The sequence below is a fragment of the Salmo salar genome, chromosome ssa21 (assembly GCF_905237065.1).
Source record: "Salmo salar chromosome ssa21, Ssal_v3.1, whole genome shotgun sequence".
Lineage (NCBI taxonomy): Eukaryota > Metazoa > Chordata > Actinopteri > Salmoniformes > Salmonidae > Salmo > Salmo salar.
In genome coordinates this window covers 40,855,777-40,878,356 of record NC_059462.1, presented here as the reverse complement: position 1 = coordinate 40,878,356, position 22,580 = coordinate 40,855,777, and the positions used below count along the sequence as shown (strand labels likewise).

The window sequence follows — 22,580 nt, the reverse complement described above, 5'->3', positions numbered from 1 at the left end:
GCACACCTGTTAATTGAAATGCATTCCAGGTGACTACCTCATGAAGCTGGTTGAGAGAATGCCAAGAGTGTGCAAAGCTGTCATCAAGGCAAAGGGTGACTTCTTTGAAGAATCTCAAATATGAAATATATTTTATTTGGTTTAACACTTTTTTGGTTACCACATGATTCCATGTGTGTTATTTCATAGTTTTAATGTCTTCACTATGATTCTACAATGTAGAAAATTGTAAACATAATGAAAAACCCTTGAATGAGTAGGAGTGTTCAAACTTTTGACGGGTACTGTACTGTATATGTCTGCCTCAATTACCTTGTACCCCTGCACATCGACTCAGTACGGGTACCCCTTTTATATAGCCATGTTATCGTTACTCATTGTGTAGTTATTATTAATACAAATTGTATGTATTTTACTTTTCTATTATTTATCTATTTTCTTTCTCTCTGCATTGTTGGGAAGGGCCGCAAGTTATCATTCCACTGTTAGTCCACACCTGTTGTTTGCGAAGCATGGGATTAATAAAATGTGATTTCATTTGACACACTGACACACACTGACACACACTGACACACACTCAGGGAGGGGGGGTAGAGGGCCTAGAGGGCTGGAGTGTACATCACAGGGGGAAGGAGGAGGGCAGCAGAGGAGGACAGGAGGAGTGCACAGGGGGAGGAGAGCGTATCTGCGCCCTCTTGTCTAGGGATCAGTGTTCAGGGACAATGAAGGAGGGCCATTGAGAGTCCTGTCACATTCGTCAGTAGGACTGGGGGGGAGTGGAAGGGAGTGGAGAGGGGTAAGGGGGTGTGAAGTGGAGAAGAGGGGAGTGGAGAGGGGGACGGAGGAAGGAAAGGAATGGAGGGGTAAAAGATGGAGGGAATGAAGGGGATGGGGGAACAGAGGAGTTGGAGGGGAGTGGAGGATGGAAAGGGTGCAAGCCTGAATAGGGTACTCTGTCAGTGACTTCAAGAGGAGGAAGCAAGGCGGGGCGTGGGCTCATTGAAGTGATGGCTTGGAGTAGAGTAGAGCTAGAAGGCTATAACAGACAGTACAGAGATGGATGATCTCTTTGCCTCCTCTCCACACCTTCATCACAGATCATGCACATAACACTCACTCGGTTCGACAGAGATTTGGAGGTTGAGTCAAGGATATAGGGAGGGGAAATATATTCAACAGTAAATAGATTCTCAGAGTCCAGTAAATGGATTCTTAGTCCATACCATTATGGTTGAGTGAGTATGTATACTGTACAGATGTAGGATCTTAATTTGATTACTCTGTTGCATGAGAACTCTTCTGCAATGCAGGAGAAGAGGGTAGGGCCTTGTAGCGTATTTCAGGTGGATAAAGGCTTCTGAAGATTGTTGTTTTCACTTTTACATTTCAGACTTAATTTTCCCTTATGATAAGAGTCTGTGTACGTACAAGTCCACTGAATGCAGTCTCAAGCAGTCACAGCAATCTTTTTAAATACCGTACTTGCTGTAGCCCACTGAAGCAAACCCTCTGAAATACCTCTGTGTCTTCTCTCCAGACACATTTTGTTCGGCAGGTAGCCTAGCGGTTAAGAGCGTTGAGCCAGTAACCAAAAGGTCACTGGTTAGAATCCCCGAGCCAACTAGGGGGAAAATCTGTCTATGTGTTCTTGACCAAGGTACTAAACCCTAATTGCTCCTGTAAATCGCTCTGGATAAGAGTGTCTTCTAAATGACTAAGATGTAAATGATTCACAAACCATAATGAATAGTCAACATGCTTGTTGTCATATGTCACAGAGCGACCTAGTCTTATCTACAGAGTGCCATCCATGTTTAAGCAAGAGCCATTTCCCATCGCTCCAACTGTCTGGCTCACTGTTAGCGGTTTGTTTCATTAACATTTCCTACTTTCTCTGTAAAAATGTAATACATTTCCCTCCAAAACATAATGTCTCTTCTGTAAAAGTGATGAATCCTCCATCCTCTCACTAATTGTATTTTCAGCTATTTTATTTGCCCATTAAAAAGTAATGATATTTTTTTTCCTGTAAAGGATTGCCGGGGGTAGAATACTTATTGCCTCCAAAGGTGGCAAAGTGACAAAGTTGGAAGAAATTAGGTGTCACCTGAGTTTGAGAGAAACTAGATGTTGTTGGTGAAGGTGCATCATTGTTGTTGGTTGGCCCTTCTTATAGAGGAGAATGAAATCAGAGATGCATAAGAGTGGTTGCACAACTTATCAACAAGTCAGTCCAGGACTCGAATAATTGACTGTTCTGGAAAAGTAGCAGGGGAAAAAAATGTATTGTCTTCAGTTTGTTTTTCAATATCCACCATTTTGTATTCCTCAAACCAATGTGTTATAGTTACCTCCAAACTGACATTTAAACTGACATTTAGAGTGAATAACTTGTAAAGTGATTTATCTTCTGTTTGAGTCTTATTTCTAAATGTCAGTAGCTCAATTGAACAAAAAATCATCACAAATGTAATGTCAAACTCACATGAAAGGATAAGGCAAACTAGAATACTTAGTATTGAATATGAATAGAATAGTAAGTATTGTGATATTAACATGTCCTCCACCTCATCACTGTGTCACATATGACTATTTCTAAAAGAACCCTTTTAGTCTGAAATAGGTTCTCACGCCTCTAGCCTCATCCCTACACTGTCACCTCATCCCTCTACTGCCCTGCGGCCCTATGGGCCTGTTTACAGACAGACAGACAGACAGCTCCATCCAGCCCTGCTCCAGCCCTGCTCCAGCCCACCTCCAGCCCAGGCAGGCAGGCATTGTACAGCCGTCACCACACTCAGAGTGCCTGTTTATAGGCCTGTCACAGCCGGGGCTAGGGGGTATAGTTGTGGTGGTATTGGGTGTGGATGGGCCCTGTGCTATTTGGGGTAGGACTTTGTGAGCTCACTTTGTTCCAGTAGGGGTGAAGAGAGGGACTTGACGGGGCGACGAGGGGTCAGGGGTTAAGCTGACAGAATTTCTCACTGAGAAAAGATGGTAATGACCTAAACGATGATTCACCGCATAGGCATCCACACACACACACACACACACACACACACACACACACACACACACACACACACACACACAGCAATGGATGGAGGGGTGTGTGAAAGGAGGGGTGTGTGTGCATTTGTTTTGAATCACGTCATCACTACTCCGCTCCTAGAGCTGGTCTATTGAGGACATGTAGTAACAGTTCATTTGAAAACAGTTCTATGGTCAGTGTGACGTGTGGAGTGTTTGACAGACCACCCAGAGAGGGTATGTGTGATGGTATTTGAAGAGCTTGTTGACTGTCATGGTATTATAGTAACGCCTTGATATGAGGGTAAGAAAAAGTTACACAAATAATAATTAATTTGAGGCCCTGGCTCTTATTTGAATTTTTTTATTTAACCTTTATTTAACTAGGCAAGTCAGTTAAGAACAAATTCTTATTTACAATGATGCCCTACCCCTTATCTGTCCTGAGTTTAAACTGTCCTAGTTGTCTAATTGAATCACAGTGGGCCTGTAAGGCTGGCTGGTCTACATGACTCTCTCTCTCTCTTTCCCTATCTCTCTCTCTCCCTATCTCTCTCTCTCTCCCTATCTCCCTCTCTCTCTCCCATCTCTGTTCTATCTCTCTCTCCGTTCTCTCTCTCTCTATTAATGGCAGTATGAGGAAGGTTAATTGAAAAGAGTCTCTCAGACCGAGATAACACCCAGACTCATCAGGGTCGAGGAGACCAAATGGCACCCTTTTCCCTATATAGTATACTACTTTTGTCATAAGTAGTGCACTATGTAAGGAATAGTGTGCCATTTAGGTCGCAGATCCTCTCTCTCAATGAGCTAAACATAGATTTATTGAACTAATCAATTTCCTTCTTACCCTCTTTCCTTTTCCTTCTGCCGCTTCTGGACACTTTAATGTGTTTCCAGAGTCCAGACATGGGCTTTTCTGTTTTCATGTCACGATGCGGTCTCTGTAGTAGTCTCTTGCCTTGTTGTGCATGGCAATGTTCCACTGTGTGAAGAACAAGGCAAAATGGTGATCGTTGTGGTTGTGTTGTGTGTTATGGATACTCCGTCTCAAAGTCAATACTACGAGGGAGATAACCTGAATGGCTAGACTTTTGCTCAAGTGTGTGCAAAGAGGCCCCCCATTCGCTGAAATAGATTAGAGGAGAGGTGGAGAGGAGAATGATAGGGGAGAGGAGGAGAGGGGAGTGTCACATAGGGGGTATACTCAGGCCCGAGTCCATGACAACTTTAGCTTTTCTCTCTCCCTGTTCCAGCACTAGTGGGTCAGGCTAGCAGCACCACGGCTATTTTTAGTGAAACTGAGAGACCTAAACACAAAGTGATACCCATGAGAGAGAGTACCATCTCTCAGGCTCCTATACAAAAGGCCGATTCTGCTCTGTTAGCGGTGTGTGTGTGTGTGTGCGTGCGTGCGTGCGTGCGTGCGTGCGTGTGTGTGTGTGTGTGTGCGCGTGCGTGTCTGCCCCAGCACTGAGCTAGGACATTCTTAATTAAAACCAAGGCATACGGTTGAAAAGGAATGTAATTGGGCCGTGGAGAAACAACAGGCATTGGTGTGGTAGAAGATTGGAGGATGGTGTGTGTGGTAGAAGATTGGAGGACGGTGTGTGTGGTAGAAGATTGGAGGACGGTGTGTGTGTGTGTGTGTGTGTGTGTGTGTGTGTGTGTGTGTGTGTGTGTGTGTGTGTGTGTGTGTGTGTGTGTGTGTGTGTGTGTGTGTGTGTGTGTGTGGAGGATTGGACTCTGAAACACATTGCTTTAGCTTTAATGAGAGAAGAAGATGCTATTTCCATCCTAAGGACATCTGGGTTGCAGCCATGGTCCTGTCTGGTTACCTCACCTTGTAATCCACTGGCTGGCCCACTCAGCTCCATGTTGACGCAATTAACAAACAACAATAAGGTTTGTGTCTTTTCATGACGTCTGTGTTGTTAATATTACCGTCGACAGTTGCGGCATTTGCAGGCAGCCACTTTCTCTTTCTAAGGAAGTAGTCAGGCAGCCACTGTGAGTCTCTTTCAATGCAGTACTCAGGCAGCAGCCACTGTGAGTCTCTTTCAATGCAGTACTCAGGCAGCAGCCACTGTGAGTCTCTTTCAATGCAGTACTCAGGCAGCAGCCACTGTGAGTCTCTTTCAATGCAGTACTCAGGAAGCCCCCTTTGCAACAGGTGAATGCTGCATCCAGTCACTCTTTTTACATGTGTTTATTTTGGTTTCCTAGGCAACAGAATGGATTCCAGATGACGACACCAGGAGGTCCTGTCAGAGCAAAGGGAAGACTGAGGTAAACGACGACTTTCAGACTTCCCGGGAGGAATCCACACACATTCACATACACATGTACACACTCACACAAATACACGCATACACACACACCACACAAATATACACATATACCACACACACACACACACACACACACACACACACACACACACACACACACACACACACACACACACACACACACACACACACACACAGGACCTTCCCTGAATAGGACCATTTCCTTTAAAAGCCATCTGTTGACTGACTGGTCAAGGGGCTCTATGGGGTCTTGTGGGAGTGGCTTATAGTGATTTTATGATTATTGGGTCCCTTCAATCAAAGTGTGTTTTCTGGCTGGGAAGTGAAAAATAACACAGACGTTTTAGTAAGACACTCAAGGCAGAGCCCTTCTTCTGTACTTCCAACGGCTGATAACAAACACTGTGATCATTTTGTTATTTCGCTTTTCTTTGTGAGAATTGATTGCCATGCTATTTTTATCTCAAAAGCCCAACGGAGAAGGGAAAGTAAAAAATCCATTCTCTCTGGAGAACGCCGTCTGACCTCAAGTTTGAAACAAAGCAATTTTATTTATTTGCCAAGACAGAATACTTAAGGACAACAAAAAAGTTTCTTTCCCTCAAACGTCAGACAGTGCTTTATAAAAATGAGATGTGATTAGATTAGGTTTAAATGTGTTACATTTCATTTTACAGATGAAAGTGAGCAGTGAGTGAGTATTTCTGGGTTGTATTCATTAGTGCACTCTGTTGCAAACCATAGCAAAATGTTTTGCAACAAAAACAAGCGTTTATCAGGTTTCAAATCAAATTTGATTTGTCACATGCACCTAATACAACAGGTGAAATGCTTACTTACGAGCCCTTAACCAAAAATGCAGTTTTAAATAAGTAAGACAAACTTGCTAAACTAAAGGAAAAAGTAACACAATAAAAATAACAGTAACAATAACGAGACTATATACAAGGGGTACCGGTACCGAGTCATTGTGCAGGAGTTCAGGTTAGTCGAGGTAATTGAGTTAATATGTACTGTAGGTAAAGTGTAAAGGGTAAAGTGACTTTGCATAGATATTAAACAGAGAGTAGCAGCAGCATATGTGAAGACTGTGAAGGAATGTGTGTGTGTGTGTGTGTGTGTGTGTGTGTGTGTGTGTGTGTGTGTGTGTGTGTGTGTGTGTGTGTGTGTGTGTGTGTGTGTGTGTGTGTGTGTGTGTGTGTGTGTGTGTGTGTGTGGCGTCAATATGCATGTGTGTGTGTTGTGTGTGTGTGTGTGTGTGTTGGAGTGTCAGTGCAAGAGAGTCAGTGCAAAAAAACGATAATAGATAAGAATAAAATAAGGGTAGACATTTGATGAACTATTCAGCAGTCTTTATGAAGCTGTTAAGGAGCCATTTGGTCCCAGATTCTTATCAAGTTCATGTAGTCCCTCCCGGTTTCGGTCCGTTTTCTTGTGTTTGGTGAATACAAACAAAGGTACGCAGGTTTCTAACCTCTAACAACCTGTCTGCTCTCTACCACTCCCTGTAGGTAGAGTGTCAGAACTACCTCCGCGTGCTACTGGTCAATAAGACTGAGGTCATCACCTGTGGAACCAACGCCTTCCAGCCCCTCTGTATCACCCGGGAGGTAAGAGGGAATGGGGGATGCAGGGAGGATGGATAGAGTGATAACCTACAGGGGTGTAGGTAGGGGGGATAGGGAGGACATGATGAGAGAGTAAAGGAGGGTGGTGCATTGTAAATGCTGGGTTGTTTTCTTTAAAAACTGTTGGGTTATTGATGCTGGGTGTTGGGTTATTGATGCTGGGTGTTGGGTTATTGATGCTGGGTGTTGGGTTATTGGTGCTGGGTGTTGGGATATTGATGCTGGGTGTTGGGATATTGATGCTGGGTGTTGGGTTATTGGTGCTGGGTGTTGGGTTATTGATGCTGGGTGTTGGGTTATTGATGCTGGGTGTTGGGTTATTGGTGCTGGGTGTTGGGTTATTGGTGCTGGGTGTTGGGTTATTGATGCTGGGTGTTGGGTTATTGATGCTGGGTGTTGGGTTATTGGTGCTGGGTGTTGGGTTATTGATGTGAAAATTCCCTGTCTTAGGTCAGTTAGGATCACCACTTTATTTTAAGAAGGTGAAATGTCAGAATAATAGTAGAGAGAATTATTTATTTCAGCTTTTATTTCTTTCATCACATTCCCAGTGGGTCAGAAGTTTACATATACTCAATTAGTATTTGGTAGCTTTGCCTTTAAATTGTTCAACTGGTCAAGCGTTTCGGGTAGCCTTCTACAAGCTTCCCACAATAAGTTGGGTGAATTTTGGCCCATTCCTCCTGACAGAGCTGGTGTAACTGAGTCAGGTTTGTAGGCCTCCTTGCTCGCACACGCTTTTTCAGTTCTGCCCACAAATTGTCTATAGGGTTGAGGTCAGGGCTTTGATGGCCACTCCAATACCTTGACTTTGTTGTCCTTAAGCCATTTTGCCACAACTTTGGAAGTATGCTTGGGGTCATTGTCCATTTGGAAGACCCATTTGCGACCAAGCTTGATTTCCTGACTGATGTCTTGAGATGTTGCTTCAATATATCCACATAATTTTCATTCCTCATGATGTGAAGTGCACCAGTCCCTCCTGCTGCCACCCAGTGGCTTTACGGTTGTGATGGTGTTCTTCGGCTTGCAAACATCCCCCTTTTTCCTCCAAACATAACGATGGTCATTATGGCCAAACAGTTCCATTTTTGTTTCATCAGACCAGAGGACATTTCTCCAAAAAGTACAATCTTCACCCCCTTGTTCAGTTGCAAACCGTAGTCTGTCTTTTTTTTATGCCGGTTTTAGAGCAGTGGCTTCTTCCTTGCTGAGCGTCCTTTCAGGTTATGTCGACATAGGACTCGTTTTACTGTGGATATAGATACTTTTGTACCTGTTTCCTCCAGCATCTTCACAAGATCCTTTGCTGTTGTTCTGGGATTGATTTGCACATTTCGCACCAAAGTATGTTGGAACGCATCTCCTTCCTGAGCGGTATGATGGCTGCGTGGTCCCATGGTGTTTATACTTGCGTACTATTGTCTGTACAGATGAACGTGGTACCTTCCGGCATTTGGAAATTTCTCCCAAGGATGAACCAGACTTGTGGAGGTCTACAATTTTTCTTGGCTGATTTCTTTTGACTTTCCCATGATGTCAAGCAAAGAGGCACTGAGTTTGAAGGTAGGCCTTGAAATAGGAACACCTCCTATTGACTCAAATGATTTCAATTAGCCTATCAGAAGCTTCTAAATCCATGACATCATTTTCTGGAATTTTACAAGCTGTTTAAAGGCACAGTCAACTTCTGACCCACTGCAATTATGATACAGTGAATTATAAGTGAAATAATCTGTCTGTAAACAATTGTTGGAAAAATTACGTGTCATGCACAAAGTAGATGTCCTAACCGACTTGGCAAAACTATAGTTTATTAACAAGAAATTTGTGGAGTGGTTGAAAACGAGTTTTAATGACTCCAACCTAAGTGTATGTAAACTTCCGACTTCAACTGTGCATCCTCCCACATGCAGATACCTCGACGACCTTGAAAGAACTTCACTGGACTCTATGTAAACTGGAAACCATATATCCTGAGGCTGCATGTATTGTAGCTGTGGATGTTAACAAAGCTAATTTGAGAACAAGAATACCTAAATTCTACCAGCACATTGACTGTTGTACCCGCTCGAGCAAAACACTGGACCACTGCTACTCTAACTTTCATGGTGCATACAAGGCCCTCCCCCGTCCTCCCTCGGTAAATCTGACCATGACTCCATCTTGTTGCTCCCCTCCTATAGGCAGAAACTAAAACAGGAAGTGCCCATGCTTAGGTCTATCCAACGCTGGTCTGACCAATTGGATTCCATGCTTCAAGACTGCTTCCGTCAGGTGGACTGGGATATGTTCTGGGTAGCCTCAGACAATATATTGACGTATATGCTCAATCGGTGAGTGAGTTTATTAGGAAGTGCATTGGAGATGTTGTACCCACTGTGACTATTAAAACCTTCCCTAACCAGAAACCGTGGATTGATAGTAGCATTCGCGCAAACCTGAAAGCACGAACCACTGCATTTAATCATGGCAAGGTGACTGGAAACATGACCGAATACATATTTGATTCCCTCCGCAAGGCAATCAAGCAAGCAAAGCGACAGTATAGAGACAAAGTAGAGTTGCAATTCAACGGCTCAAATACAAGACATATGAATCCTACAGACGAAGAACCATATATGTGACATTTAAAAAAAAAAGAGATATACATGAAAAATCGTTATTGGACACCCTTTTTCTATAGTGAACCGGTTTCACAAGCTTTCCACGCGCTAATTAACAATATTTTGAAATTTAAAGATAGGCTCTCGTGGAATAACCGTTTATGTGCACCACTCAGAATGGACGGACAAGCGCACAACTTTTCTGTTGCTGATGAAAATCGCCGAAATGTGGGAAAGAAACGTAAAACTAAACTAAAAGAATGAAAAGACAGGCAAAGGAAGATCTTACGGGATGCGGGAAAACCCTATACAAATCGTAAGGGTCAAGAAAAAACTGGAAAAAGCTGTCCAAAAGAGGTATGTGGAAGAACCGTATATCAAACAATCTAGCTAGCTAGCTAGTGAGTACAGTAACTAACATGTATGTTCTGGGTTGTCTAATTTGTAACTATAGAGAAAACATATTAGCTAAAGTTCGTTGGCTACTAACTTATACATTATCGTTACAAATGTTATTGCTAGATTATAGAAGAAACATAGCTAGCTACTTTTTCTCCATCCACCGGATGATTCGACATGGCTACAGTAGCTAGCTAGTTATATGTAACGTTACACTGTATCCTGCAGGGAAGAGCGTGTTCCACTACGTGCAGAAAGGATTGTGGAAAGTTGACTGATGAGCTCAAGCTGCATCTGTTCAACACTTTCTACACTGTCCCATATGAGAAACAACAAGCGTTGATTCTCTCCGGCTTAGAACAGGTTAGAAATAGGACAAAACTCCTATTATTATAATAGCTATATTGAACACTTGCATAGTTTAACTTTGACAGTAATGATACGTACATTAACGTTAACTCTAAAAGTGCAGTGTTACACAATGGTGCAACACAAACTCATTCTGTGTATAGGTTGGGAGTGTGTGAAAGATGGAGGTCCTGATCAAGCAATACCCTGAATGTGCTACAGTATATTAAATTCTGAATTTATCATTGTCAATTTTTATTGCAGCATGAGGTGAAACGGAGACGTAAACCTGAGGATACAAAGGAGAACAAACGACGGAAACAAACCTTCAAATACCATGTACAGCAAGCAGGCCAGAGATTGAATGTGTGCAAGGTCACTTTCATGTCTGTGTTCCAGCTAACCAACAGCCGTCTTCAGGCAAGTGAAAATATGAATTAATGTCTATATGAATATCAATTACAAACATATTGTATTCTTTGTACTAGTTTTTTTAGAACCTGCTAATTGAAATGTAATTGTTTTGGTCAGGTTGTTCAGGAAAAGTTAGGAGTTCAAGCTGAGGCAGGTGAGGTTGCAGGGTCTCCAGATCAGGCTACTGAGGCTAGGTCTCCTTTAGAAGATGGAAGAGGGAAGCATAGCAATAGGTAATGCGCTATGGATTCCAGCCTGGATTATTTCACTATAGCAGTGCTCTAAACAATCTTCTAAACATTAACATAGAGTATCGAATGGATGAATAGCGAATTCTGAAACAAAAATATAAAAATGTTTATTACTTTTAAACAAAATGATGGTAATTAAGCTGTCCAACTACAACCTGAGCATTGAGGACTGAGTGCCGATTACCTTCCCCCTCCCACCGGACGGCACTGGCCTAATTCTCGCCGCCCTACAGGACCCCCCGGCCACAAACGGCAATGGCGTGACCGGGATTTGTACCCCGGTTATAGCGACACAGTTGCACTCTAAGGCAGGTCCCTAGATCATTGAGAGAATACAAGTTCAACAACATCTTGTTGTCTCCTTACAGGCCACATCGGATACATGCTACAGTGAAAGAGGGCATCAAGGAGCACATTTTATCTTTCCCAAGAACCCAGAACCACTACTCTCGGATGAAGGGGATGTACACAGAGAATACCTCAGCCCTGATCTGAATTTGTTGCGAATGTACCGACTCTACAAAGAGAAGAATACCACATCATCTGCAAAATTCTGGGTTTATAGGGACATTTTCAAACAGCAGAGTCTCAATTTCGGCCAACCCAGGAGTGACACCTGTGGCAAATGTGACGCATTCTTCACTAAGATGTCAGCAGCAACATCTGAAGAGGAGAAGAGGAAGATTGCAGTTGAAAGTGAGTTGCACCATCAAAGCCGAAAAGGCCTACACACAGCTTCAAAGTGACACTGAGTGGGCTAAAGCCAATGCTGACTGCCATGTCATTTCTGTGGATCTACAGGGGGTGATGTACACCCCTAATCTGACCCACTCCAATGTCTACTACCAGCGGCAGCTGTCAAATTTTAACCTTTGCATCCAGGAACTTGGAAAAGAAGATCCTGCATACATGTGTGTTTGGCATGAGGGGATTGCACACCGAGGTTCCATTGAGGTAGCAAGCTGCATATTGAAGTGGGTGAAGACAAAATTCACGCCACTCCCCAAACCAGAGGTGCGCAAGTTGATCATCTTCAGTGACAGATGCTGTGGGCAGAATAACAACTGGCGGATGCTCAATCTGATGTCGATGCTCATCTCTATGGGTTACTTTACCCAAGTTGAGCAGAAGTTCATGGTCTCTGGTCATTCTTTTCTTCCTTGTGATCGATCTTTTGCCACCATTGAGAAGAGGCGCAAGGTGTCAGTCCTTCATACACCTGATGATGTTTCAAAGATGATACTTGAAGCACAACCAGCAAAACCATTCAAGGTGATGAGGATGCAATGTGAAGACTTCAGGCACCTGCCAGATTCTGTCCTCAAGCGACCAGCTGGACTACAGATCACCTCAGTGAGGTGGTTAAAAGTCACAGCTATTGGGAAAGGAATCGATCGCAAACATTGGCTCATTCTAAGATCCGATGACAGTATATCACAGGTATTGCACAGAGAATAGTTTACTAACATTCATCATCAACATGCAACATGTTGTTCTAACAATAAAATATCCTAGTGCTTGACTGTGAAAGTTGTTTATTGATGTCAGGAACTTAAAATGTTTCTGTTGTATTTTCAGTTGAGGATCCTTGGAATCTGTACGCCAGACAGAGCCACAGTCTATTTGAGGGATGGAAATCGTGGCTGATCTCCAAACCAAAACAAGGAGCTACACCTCAACCTCCCTATTTTGCAAGCCACTACCCTAGAGCATATGAGAGTCCTCTGCCCATCAAAAAAAACAAGTACCAAGATCTGATGACCATGCTCAACTACTTGCCAGCTGCTGCATGCTCTTTTTATAAATCACTGCAGAGTGAATAATTTGATGTTAAACCAAGCTACATAATTAACCGTTTTTTCTGTGAGTTTATGATCCCCTGAACCTGTATAGTATGTTGAATCTGAATACATTTCAGAAAACATGTCACCCCTATTGTAGGAATTTTCTATGTGAATCAATTTGTGTATGATTTCAACCAGCACAATATATTGAATTAATTTAATTTTAAGATGTTGTTCCTAGTGTAGAAAATGTTATGTACAATGTGTTCTGTTGAGAATGATTTTGTGTGTGATCATTTGAACCTTTTTAAATCTGAATTAATTAAAAACAAACAAGTCATCGCATACAGTATGTGAGTATTCATTTGATCTTGATTCCCTTTTGTTATTCATTACAATACACAGTACGTCTCTCTGTCACCACATTTAGCATCAACTCTAAGCAGTTAATACTTATTTACTGCTGTCACCTCAGTACAGGACATTTCTTGCCTTTAGCATGGGTTTAACGCAATTCAAAACTTAATTGCTGATCATAGTGTTAAACGCAAAGAGAATGGGTTTCTGAACGTTTTGTAATATTGACCTTAGGGACCTGCATATTGGCACATCACATTGATCCATATTTGATATGTAGAAGTTGTGCTTCTTTTGATTGAATTCTATTTTTGTAGTTATTCTATGGTATGTTCACATTGAGGGCTTCATTTTAAATGAGACTAAGATTTCATGACTCAATTTTTAAGAAAAGTCATCAGTGCTAAAGTTGATAGACCAACTTTAAATGAACCTCCATACAAATGAATTAACTACATATTGCATTTAAGTTATTTACATGAAGGGCATCTGCACTTGAAAGTACTTAAAACATCATATCAGGTATTAAAAAAGGACATCTTACAAGTGTCATGGAAAATGTCACATATACTGTTCTTCCACAAACTGAAATCATCACTGGAGATATACTGTTCTTCCACATTCTAAAAATTAAAACGGCAATAAAAAAAGTATTTTTTGAAATAACAAAAAAATATCAATTGTTGTTGGAAGATATGAGTATGGTGAATTATTTGTCAACCATAAAACACCTAATGTGGTACACACAATTAATAATATAAAAATAACTGATTATCTTAAAATGGAAAAATTGTCACATATATGGTTCTTCGTCTGTAGGATTCATATGTGGCAGGGTCTACAGACAATCACGGATTACAAAAAGAAAACCAGCCCCGTCGCTGACATGAACGTCTCGCTCCCAGACATATTAAACAACTTCTTTGCGTGCTTTGAGGACAATACAGTGCCACCGACACGGCCCGCTACCAAAGACTGTGGGCTCTCCTTCCCTGTGGCCAACGTGAGTAAAACATTTAAACGTGTTAACCTCTTACATCTAGACGTTCCGCTAGCGGAACACCTGCTCCAATATCCAATGATAGGCGTGGCGCGAATTACAAATTCCTCAAAAATCCCAAAACTTCAATTTTTCAAACATATGACTATTTTACACCATTTTAAAGACAAGACTCTCCTTTATCTAACCACACTGTCCGATTTCAAAAAGGCTTTACAGCGAAAGCAAAACATTAGATTATGTCAGCAGAGTACCCAGACAGAAATAATCAGACACCCATTTTTCAAGCTAGCATATAATGTCACAAAAACCAAAACCACAGCTAAATGCAGCACTAACCTTTGATGATCTTCATCAGATGACACTCCTAGGACATTATGTTATACAATACATGCATGTTTTGTTCAATCAAGTTCATATTTATATCAAAAAACAGCTTTTTACATTAGCATGTGACGTTCAGAACTAGCATTCCCACCGAACATTTCCGGTGAATTTCCTAAATTACTCACGATAAACGTTCACAAAAAACATAACAATTATTTTAAGAATTATAGATACAGAACTCCTTTATGCAATCGCGGTGTCCGATTTTAAAATAGCTTTTCGGTGAAAGCACATTTTGCAATATTCTGAGTAGATAGCCCGGCCATCATGGCTAGCTATTTTGACACCCACCAAGTTTGGTACTAACCAAACTCAGATTTACTATAAGAAAAATTGGATTACCTTTGCTGTTCTTCGTCAGAATGCACTCCCAGGACTTCTACTTCAATAACAAATGTTGGTTTGGTTCCAAATAATCCATAGTTATGTCCAAATAGCGGCGTTTTGTTCGTGCTTTCAAGACACTATCCGAAGGGTAAAGAAGGGTGACGCCCCCGGCGCGTTTCGTGACAAAAATATTCAAAATATTCCATTACCGTACTTCGAAGCATTTCAAACGCTATTTAAAATCAATTTTTATGCGATTTTTCTCGTAAAAAAAGCGATAATATTCCGACCGGGAAACCCTGTTTTTGTTCAAAGACGAAAAAATAAAAACATGGTGTCGGCTCGTGCACGCGCCCCCAGTCTCATTGTTCTCAGATCGACCACTATCCAAATGCGCTACTGTTTTTCAGCCATGGCCTGCAAAGTCATCATTCAACGTTCTGGCGCCTTCTGAGAGCCTATGGGAGCGTTAGAAAATGTCACGTTATGCCAGAGATCCCCTGTTTTGGATAGAGACGATCAAGAAGGCCAAGAAATAGTCAGAGAGGGCGCTTCCTGTTTGGAATCTTCTCAGGTTTTGGCCTGCCAAATAAGTTCTGTTATACTCACATACACCATTCAAACAGTTTTAGAAACTTTGGAGTGTTTTCTATCCAAAGCTAATAATTATATGCATATTCTAGTTTCTGGGCAGGAGTAATAGTCAGATTAAATCACGTTTTTTATCCGGCCGTGAAAATACTGCCCCCTATCCCTAACAAGTTAACCCTCGCAAGGCTGCCGGCCCAGACGGTATCCCTAGCCGCGTCCTCAGAGCATGCGCAAACCAGCTGCCTGGTGTGTTTACGGACATATTCAATCAATCCCTATCCCAGTCTGCTATCCCCACATGCTTCAAGATGTCCACCGTTGTTCCTGTTGCCAGGAATGCTAAGGTCATCATGAAGTGCTTTGAGAGACTAGCCAAGGATTATATCACCTCCACCATTCCATCCCCTTTCGTGTGTATAAGGTAGTCGTTGTGAATTTGTTAGATTATCTGTTAGATATTACTGCACTGTCGGAACTAGAAGCACAAGCATTTTGCTACACTCGCATTAACATCCACTAACCATGTGTATGTGATCAATAAAATTTGATTTGATGTAAACTTAACATGAACGCACAGGAATGACATTTACACTCACGGGTGGCCAATAAGCACTAGCTGAAAGGCACACCCTTAATAAGCCACTGCTCCTGAAAATAACCGAAGGATTACATTCAAAAAGACCCAGCTGCTAGGTCAACCTAGCATGACAGTAAAAAATACCCATCTGATGGTTAACTTAACCCATGTTTGTGTAATCCAAATGACCCTACTGGCTGGGTCAAAATAACCCAACTTGTTCTGTCCACTATTTAACCAGCGCTGGGTTACCAAATAACCCATATTGGTTTGTTTTTAGAGCATCATTTTTTTAGAGTGTGGAATAAAGGAGTGGGTGAAGGAAGTGGGGGATGAAGGGAAGAGAGGGATAGAGTGATAACTGGCAGGAATAGGGGTGGGGGATGTTAGAGAGTGAATGGTGAAGGGAGGCATTCAGATAAGGTCGTCTCCAGCTACATGACTGGAATGTAAACATCAAACAGCCATATGGTCTGTGAGAAGATAGTGTGTTGTTTCTATCATTTTCTTGCTCTCACACTCTATATCTCTCTCTCCCCTCCCTCCCCCTCACTCAGGTGGGGAACATGTCCAGCGTGTTGGATCGTGTGAACGGCGTGGCACGGTGTCCGTATGACCCTCGCCATAACTCCACGGCGGTGGTGACGGAGAGTGGTGAGCTGTTCGCCGCCACTGTCATAGACTTTTCGGGTCGCGACCCCGTCATCTACCGGAGCCTAGGAGGCATGCCACCCCTCCGGACTGCCCAGTACAACTCCAAGTGGCTCAACGGTAAATAACAGTTACATAAACCTCGCTGTGTGTGTGCATTTGTAGTGTGTGTGTGTGTGTTGACACTGCCCACTATGTGTTTGTATTAGTTAATTTGGTAAAGTCAATTAAAGTGGATTGCATAGGAGCTAAGATCTTTGTTAGAGGCCCAGTGCTTCCTGATTGTTAATGGCTTGGTGCAGTCTGTTATCAACCATGTTTTAGGCTATCAACCATGTTTCTCAGGGACACCATTTCTACTATTTCCTAGTATCCAATTAAAAAAACATGGTAATTTGACCCCCCCACAAAATAAAGTATGCGATTTGAGTGTAATCCACCTAGGTACGGTATTGTGGACAGTATGAGCTGGTACTGGCTGGTACTATAGAAAAGCTAAGTTAGATAAACCTCCATCATCAGCCCCAAAAGTCCTAGCTAGGTGTCTGTAATCTTTCTTTTGCTGACACCAGGACTTTTTACTGAATGCACCTCACAAATACATCCTGACTCCAGCAGAAAAAAGACAAACCTTTCCGAAACTGTGATTATTATCTGCAGTAATTCAAACACAGCAACCATACTTAGTTCTAGGCTCCATAGAGTAGGAGGCGAAAAGAGGAGGAGAAAATAGGAGGGAGAAGAAAGGGGGAGAAAGGAAGGGTGAGGGGGTGGAGGTGTGCACTAGAGCCCTGCACGGGCATGAATTTTAAGCTCAAGCCCTGCAAATGCCCACAACGTTCAGGCCTTAACCTACCCAGACCCGATTGCTTCTGCCAAATTTGGGCTTTAACATATTGGGCTTTACAATCATTTACAAAAATCTATTTAAAATTACCGGGAAAAAAATGATAAGCAACAAGTAAGGGTCTTTCAAAAGCCCGAAATCAGAAATAACTTCCTCTGTTTGTAAACCCATTAGCTCCCTGTGTGCAGCTCGCTCAGCTCGCTCTGAGTCTGTGAGTGTCCATGGCGACGGCTCCACTTGGACTGCTCTGCTCAATGAAGAGACTTGAGAGAGCAGTTAGCTGTTAGCTACTTTTCATCACTATAAACTCTGACAAAACTCAAGGAACATGATTATTTTCTGTGAAATAATCTCTCCTGTCTTATATTTAACGAGGTTGAAGCACTTCTGACATCATGTTATGATCTTAGTCAGATATGACTGTACTGTGCCGCAGAGCACGAGCAAATGGCTCAGCTTCAAATTGTTAGTGATCAATGTAGTGATACCTGAGCCCTGCCCGTAGCTTAGTTATTTATGAAAAAACAGGCCCTACCCAGCCCTAACCCGGTGTGTTGTGGCCCGTCTGGTTCTGGTCGGGTAGTAGAGCTCTAGTTTAAACTACAGGGGTAGACCAGGAGAGAGGCGAAGAAGGCAGAGAGACTCAGGAGTCAATATATGGTATAAGAAGGAGAAGAAAGGGGGAGAAAGAGAGGAGAGGAAGGGTGAGGCTACAGTAGTGAGCCAATCAGAGGAGACTCAGTAGGGAGAGATGGAAGAAGCAAGAGCAGGAGAGGAAGAGGGAGAAGGAGGCCAGGCTACAGTAGTACAGCAGGCCAGGCAGAGGAGAGAAGAGGAGATAAACTCAGTAGTATGTGAGCTGAGCGGAGCTGGAGTAAGGCAAGGAGCAGAGCAAGGAGGAGAGCATGGAGCAGAGCAAGGAGCAGAGCATGGAGCAGAGCATGGAGCAGAGCATGGAGCAGAGCAAGGAGCAGAGCATGGTACAGAGCATGGTACAGAGCATGGTGCAGAGCATAGAGCAGAGCAAGGAGCAGAGCATGGAGCAGAGCATGGAGCAGAGCATGGAGCAGAGCAAGGTGCAGAGCAAGGTGCAGAGCATGGAGCAGAGCAAGGAGCAGAGCATGGAGCAGAGCATGGAGCAGAGCATGGAGCAGAGCAAGGAGCAGAGCATGGAGCAGAGCATGGAGCAGAGCATGGAGCAGCGCATGGAGCAGAGCATGGAGCAGAGCAAGGAGCAGAGCATGGAGCAGGGCATGGAGCAGAGCATGGAGCAGCGCATGCTCAGTTTGACTGGAGCACGGAGCGAGTTTCCCAAAGACTGGAACATCGGCCTTCTTGCCTGCTACAAGTTTGCTCCATTACCGTTCCATGTAGTGCTCACTTCATGGGCTCAGGGCGTTCCTGGCCCAACATGCACTTGTAGTCTACTTGCGTGCTGCTATAGCCCTTTGCTTCAGCTACTGTCATGGATTTGGCTAAATATTTTCAGAAAAGACCTAGTAAAACTTACAGGTGACTTGAGATGAGGAGGACCAAGAGCAAGAGAGGGAGTGCGGTGAAGTAGTGTGTCCACAACTAAAGAAACATTGTGAAATCTAAAAAGACAAGTATCCCGAATGCATGATGTTGTACTTACTATGTGCACATGCTAACAGTAAGGAACGAAATGGGTATTTATAAACAAAAAATCTGAATTCTTAAAATTTTGTTCATTTTTGTTCTATTATCTATACAAAAGGTTATCATGGATTTTGGCCCAATGGGCCTGGCATATTACCTCTTTCCATTTTGAAAGGGTTATTTTGTTTATAAACCTTTAGGCCTACCTATCAAAGAAAAAAAAAACAACTCCGCATCCCTGCCCAGCCTGGCAAGAGTGGCCCGAAGGGTGTTTAGCATCTCCAGTGGCCCTGCAAGCACGGTGAGGGTATTCTCTGCTGCTGCCCTCATCGCATGATCCTGAAGCCACAAACTCTGGCCAAACTCGTGTTTCCAAAAATGTATTCAAAGGCACTGAGCCTAATAAGGCATTTTTCATTTCATTTGTATTTAATTCCAAGTAAGTCACAGCCTATATGTGCAATTTATAAACTATAATGATTTAACACAACAAAATGTTTAAATTCTGAGTGCTTAATGTCCCTGCCAGCCTAGCAAATGCTTCACAATGTATTTCTTTGTAGGCTATAACCTTGAAATAATTGAAATAATATAGCCTAAATAATTTATAATTAATTCACTTAGACTCCCTGTCTGACTCCTGACCTATTTATAGTGTTTATATGGTGTTTAATATGACATGAATCCTATTTGAAATGATGAGCGCTTCTTACAGTCACCTTTTCATGTTGTTTATTAAATTACTTTTCATTCAAATCATATGGTTTGGTTGCAATACTTCAAAACCAAATGGTAGGTCCAGGTAGTCACAAAATAGATGGGTGTTGGTTAAATTGTGATTTTAATGAATGGAGCGAATTTGGAGCGGCAGTTTTTTTCCCTAAGAGAGAGGAGCTTTTTTAGCGTGAGTGGTTGGAAAGGACATGGAGCGACTGATCATGAGCGTTGAGCGGGATTTCAGACCGCTCAACTCCACTCACATGCTCTGTTCAGTAGGGAGAGACAGAGGAAGAAAAGGGCTGAGAGGAAAGGTAGGGGGCAGAAATATACAGGCCAGGCAGAGGAGAGGAGATAGACTCAGGAGGCAGTGAGTGGTATAATTATTCCCCGTGGCAGGGAGAGGGTGAAATTACAGCACGCTGCATGCTTCATACCACGCAGGGCTGTGTGTGTGGGTGTGTGTGGGAGGGGGGGGCTTTACCACAGGAGGGGGCGAGTGAGAGAGCAAGAGAGGGAGGAAGGAAGGAGAGGAGTGGAGCGGCGAAGAGAGTGCTTTGCTCATCAGCATAATCACAGCTGGTTGCAGATAGACAGACAGACAGACACCCCACTGTTGGCACCACCTTGCCTTTCCATTCCCTCAGCCCTTCTGAAATACACACATCCTCTTGGGGCAAAGCCCACTTTGCTGTACAGACTCTCCTTCCAGAGTCTAGAGCTGGTTCGGGCAGGATCAGAGGATACGGAGTGAGAATTCAAATCTAATTTCTAGTCATGAGCCTAGGCAACACACACAGGCAGGCAATAATCTCTCTCTCTCTCTCTCCCTTCTCCTCCTCCTCCTCCTCCCCATGTTCAGTCACGTGGCTGTGTGTGAGTTCCACCCCCCGCAGGCCTCAATCAGTCTGTGTGGAGATTGAACAATCTGTTTACTTTCGGCAGGGAAGTGGAAAGATGCTATTTGTTGGATTGACTCCCACAAATGACACGCAGCCTAAACATGGAGTATTAGCTCATTCATATGCCACCTCTGACAGCCACAGGGCTGTGTGTGTGTGTGTGTGTGTGTGTGTGTGTGTGTGTGTGTGTGTGTGTGTGTGTGTGTGTGTGTGTGTGTGTGTGTGTGTGTGTGTGTGTGTGTGTGTGTGTGTGTGTGTGTGTGAGAGAGAGAGACAGCCGTGGGGAAGCAGCAGTTAATCTACGCTAATGCCTGTTTCCATAGCTTCTCTTTCCGTGGTAATTATCTAGGACCCGACAGGAGGTCTGGTGATACAGTACACAAACATACACAAACACACACACACACAAACCCATCATGTACATGGCTGTTAACTCAACTGGAAAACCTAGTCCTCCATTACAAAGTTCCATGCAGAGCAGGTGAGGGATGTGATGGTAGATTTGTCATGATAGTTTTTCAGAAATGGATTACAGGTTTTTACATGGATAACATTACATGTGATTATTCACGGGCAAAGCTATGAGTTCTTACATTGTCTCTTCTCCCATTAAGCTTAGACTAAGGATAATGATGGAACAGTTTGATATAGCAAACTATAGGATAAGAATAATGGGACAGTGGATGAATATTCAGCTGACAAGGGAATGTAAATTGTCAGACTCCAGCCACCCAAGTCACAGTCCGTTCTCTCTGCTACCACACGGCAAGCTGTACCGGAGCACCAAGTCTGTGACCAAAATGCTCCTGAACAGTTTCTACCCCAAAGCAATAAGACTGCTGAACAGTTAATTAAACGGCTACCCAGACTTACTGACTTACTGCTTTTCACCCCCTATCCACGTAGTACTTCAATCAATCACCTAACCAAACCTACATTCACAGACTACCTCAATCAGTCACCTAACCAAACCTATATTCACATAGTACTTCAATCAATCACCTAACCAAACCTACATTCACATACTACCTCAATCAGTCACCTAACCAAACCTATATTCACATAGTACTTCAATCAATCACCTAACCAAACCTACATTCACATAGTACTTCAATCAATCACCTAACCAAACCTATATTCACATACTACCTCAATCAGTCACCTAACCAAACCTACATTCACATAGTACTTCAATCAATCACCTAACCAAACCTATATTCACATAGTACTTCAATCAATCACCTAACCAAACCTACATTCACGTAGTACTTCAATCAATCACCTAACCAAACCTATATTCACATACTACCTCAATCAGTCACCTAACCAAACCTACATTCACATAGTACTTCAATCAATCACCTAACCAAACCTACATTCACATAGTACTTCAATCAATCACCTAACCAAACCTACATTCACATTGTACTTCAATCAATCACCTAACCAAACCTACATTCACATGGTACTTCAATCAATCACCTAACCAAACCTACATTCACATAGTACTTCAATCAATCACCTAACCAAACCTACATTCACATATTACCTCAATCAATCACCTAACCAAACCTACATGTACATATTACCTCAATCAATCATCCTAACTACCTCGTATCCCAGTACACTGAATCGGTACCAGTACTCCTTGTATATGGCCTGTATATAGACTTGTTACTGTTATTTTATTGTGATATTTTATTGTGTTACTATTTTATTTGATCTATTTGTAAATGTTCTTACTTTTTAACTACATTGTTGAGAAAGGGCTCGTAAGTAAGCATTTCACAGTAAAGTCCACACTTGTTGTATTTGGTGCATATGGCCAATAA

General features: G+C 42.7%; 1 protein-coding gene and 1 long non-coding RNA gene across 8 annotated transcripts in view; both read left to right on the top strand.

Annotated features, from left to right (window-relative positions):
* The window catches only part of sema5ba (sema domain, seven thrombospondin repeats (type 1 and type 1-like), transmembrane domain (TM) and short cytoplasmic domain, (semaphorin) 5Ba), a 325,261-nt gene that overhangs the window by 220,315 nt on the left and 82,366 nt on the right, over positions 1–22,580 (top strand). For all 7 annotated transcript variants that reach the window (XM_014165380.2, XM_014165378.2, XM_014165381.2 and 4 more), the window contains 3 exons: positions 5,257–5,319; positions 6,854–6,952; positions 16,569–16,782. In XM_014165380.2, coding sequence (XP_014020855.1) covers positions 5,257–5,319; positions 6,854–6,952; positions 16,569–16,782 — 376 coding nt within the window. The remainder of the gene's footprint in view (positions 1–5,256; positions 5,320–6,853; positions 6,953–16,568; positions 16,783–22,580) is intronic.
* LOC106582351 (uncharacterized) lies at positions 10,753–13,065 on the top strand. The gene is made up of 3 exons (XR_001323286.2): positions 10,753–10,970; positions 11,357–12,428; positions 12,567–13,065. It is a non-coding gene; the product is annotated as an uncharacterized lncRNA (long non-coding RNA).